This window comes from Cynoglossus semilaevis, chromosome W (genome assembly GCF_000523025.1).
Source record: "Cynoglossus semilaevis isolate Cse_v1.0 chromosome W, Cse_v1.0, whole genome shotgun sequence".
Taxonomy (NCBI): Eukaryota; Metazoa; Chordata; class Actinopteri; order Pleuronectiformes; family Cynoglossidae; genus Cynoglossus; species Cynoglossus semilaevis.
The window spans coordinates 16,364,925-16,366,465 of NC_024327.1; the positions used below are offsets into that span (position 1 = coordinate 16,364,925).

Consider the following 1,541-nt stretch of genomic DNA (forward strand, 5'->3'; position numbering starts at 1 on the left):
CACTTTGTATGTCCTATCTCTCTCTAACGTTAAATTGTGTAATATGTTTTCACTTTTTAAAAATATAAAATCAGGTTATATCTTAACTGACTATTTAAGTGAACAGAGTTTAGTGATACGGTATATCAATAATAACAACATGCAGTACATGCAGTGTAGACTAAAAGAAGATTGTATAATTTTTACCTCTAACTCTTTCTGCAGCAGAATCTGGTCTTTGTTGAACACCTCTTCATCCGCAGCCCTACAGGGACAAACACAATGTTCATTCTCTGCAGTAGAACAGTCTTTATACTAATTATGATATAAATACTCGGCCTGACGGCGGTGTAGTATTTGTTGGTCCCACTTCATAAAGGTGTGTCTCTCACCTGCCTGCTCTCTTCAGCCTCTCTGAGCGGAGGTTCTCATAGTGCAGATCCTGAGTTACTTCCTGTAGGTCTTGCATGTGGGTCCTGCAACAGATAGAGGTGCAGTAATTTATTCACACACTAGAAGGCAGCGGAGATCCGTTTGTACGGCAGGCGTTTTACAGGCTGTTTCGATGAGGAGAAAAAGGGGTTTTGTGAATTTTTAAAAAAAGGAGTTTTACTGTCAAACTCACACAAGCATGGTGCGTAGTTTGAGGAAGTCGTTGTGCTCGGGGTTCCCCACCTCAACAACTCCCCAGGGGTAAAGACGACAACAAATCTTCTTTCCCTTCACCTCGATCAGCTGGTTGGAGCCGATCACAGCGAAGGGAATACTCGCCTACGACAGTGACGTAGACATCGGTGAAACGAGTGTCATAGAGGGAAAAAAAGTTGTAAAAACTATATGGAAACATTGATAGAACCCAGAACTCATGGTGTCTCCCCACAGTTAGTGATGTGTCGTTCGCGAGTGATTCGTTCAAAATGAACGAAACTTTCATATGAGTCGTGACTCCCGAGTCATATGAAAGATAAGTGACTCGTGGCTAACGAGTCATATTAAATATTTATTCATATTGAACTCACAAATCACTCACAAATCACTCACTGCGAACTAATCACACTCTGCGAACTAATCACTCACTACGAACAAATCACTCTCTGCTAACTAATCTTTCACTACAATCTAATTACTATGCAAACTAATCTTTCACTGTGAACTAATATATAATTGCAAACGAATCACTCTCTGCAAACTAATCTTTCAATGTGAACTAATCTTTCACTACAATCTAATTACTCTGCAAACTAATCTTTCACTACGATCTAATTACTCTGCAAACTAATCTTTCATTGTGAACTAATCTATCATTGCAAACGAATCACTCTCTATTGTGGATAAACATATAACCAGCTTGATATATATATTCATGTTTAAGGAATTATAAAGGTGTGCTAAAACATATAACCAGCTTGAACATAAAATGCTGCTTAAAGCTAAAACTGAAAATATGCAGATGTAGAGAAAAGGAGCTGCAAGGTTGAGTTAAACCCAAGGTTTGTTGTGACAAGAGGAGTACTTGGTGTGATGTGATTTTCTGTGACAGAAACTTTTAGAATACAATTTGA

The 1,541-nt window shown here is 38.5% G+C and overlaps 1 protein-coding gene across 1 annotated transcript in view; it reads right to left on the reverse strand.

Annotated features, from left to right (window-relative positions):
* LOC112486345 (septin-2-like) overlaps positions 1-1,541 on the reverse strand; it is a 2,476-nt gene that overhangs the window by 188 nt on the left and 747 nt on the right. Inside the window, exons 2-4 of the mRNA XM_025052718.1 lie at positions 605-750; positions 372-455; positions 149-244 (exon numbers count right to left, since the gene is read on the reverse strand). Coding sequence (XP_024908486.1) covers positions 149-244; positions 372-455; positions 605-750 — 326 coding nt within the window. The remainder of the gene's footprint in view (positions 1-148; positions 245-371; positions 456-604; positions 751-1,541) is intronic.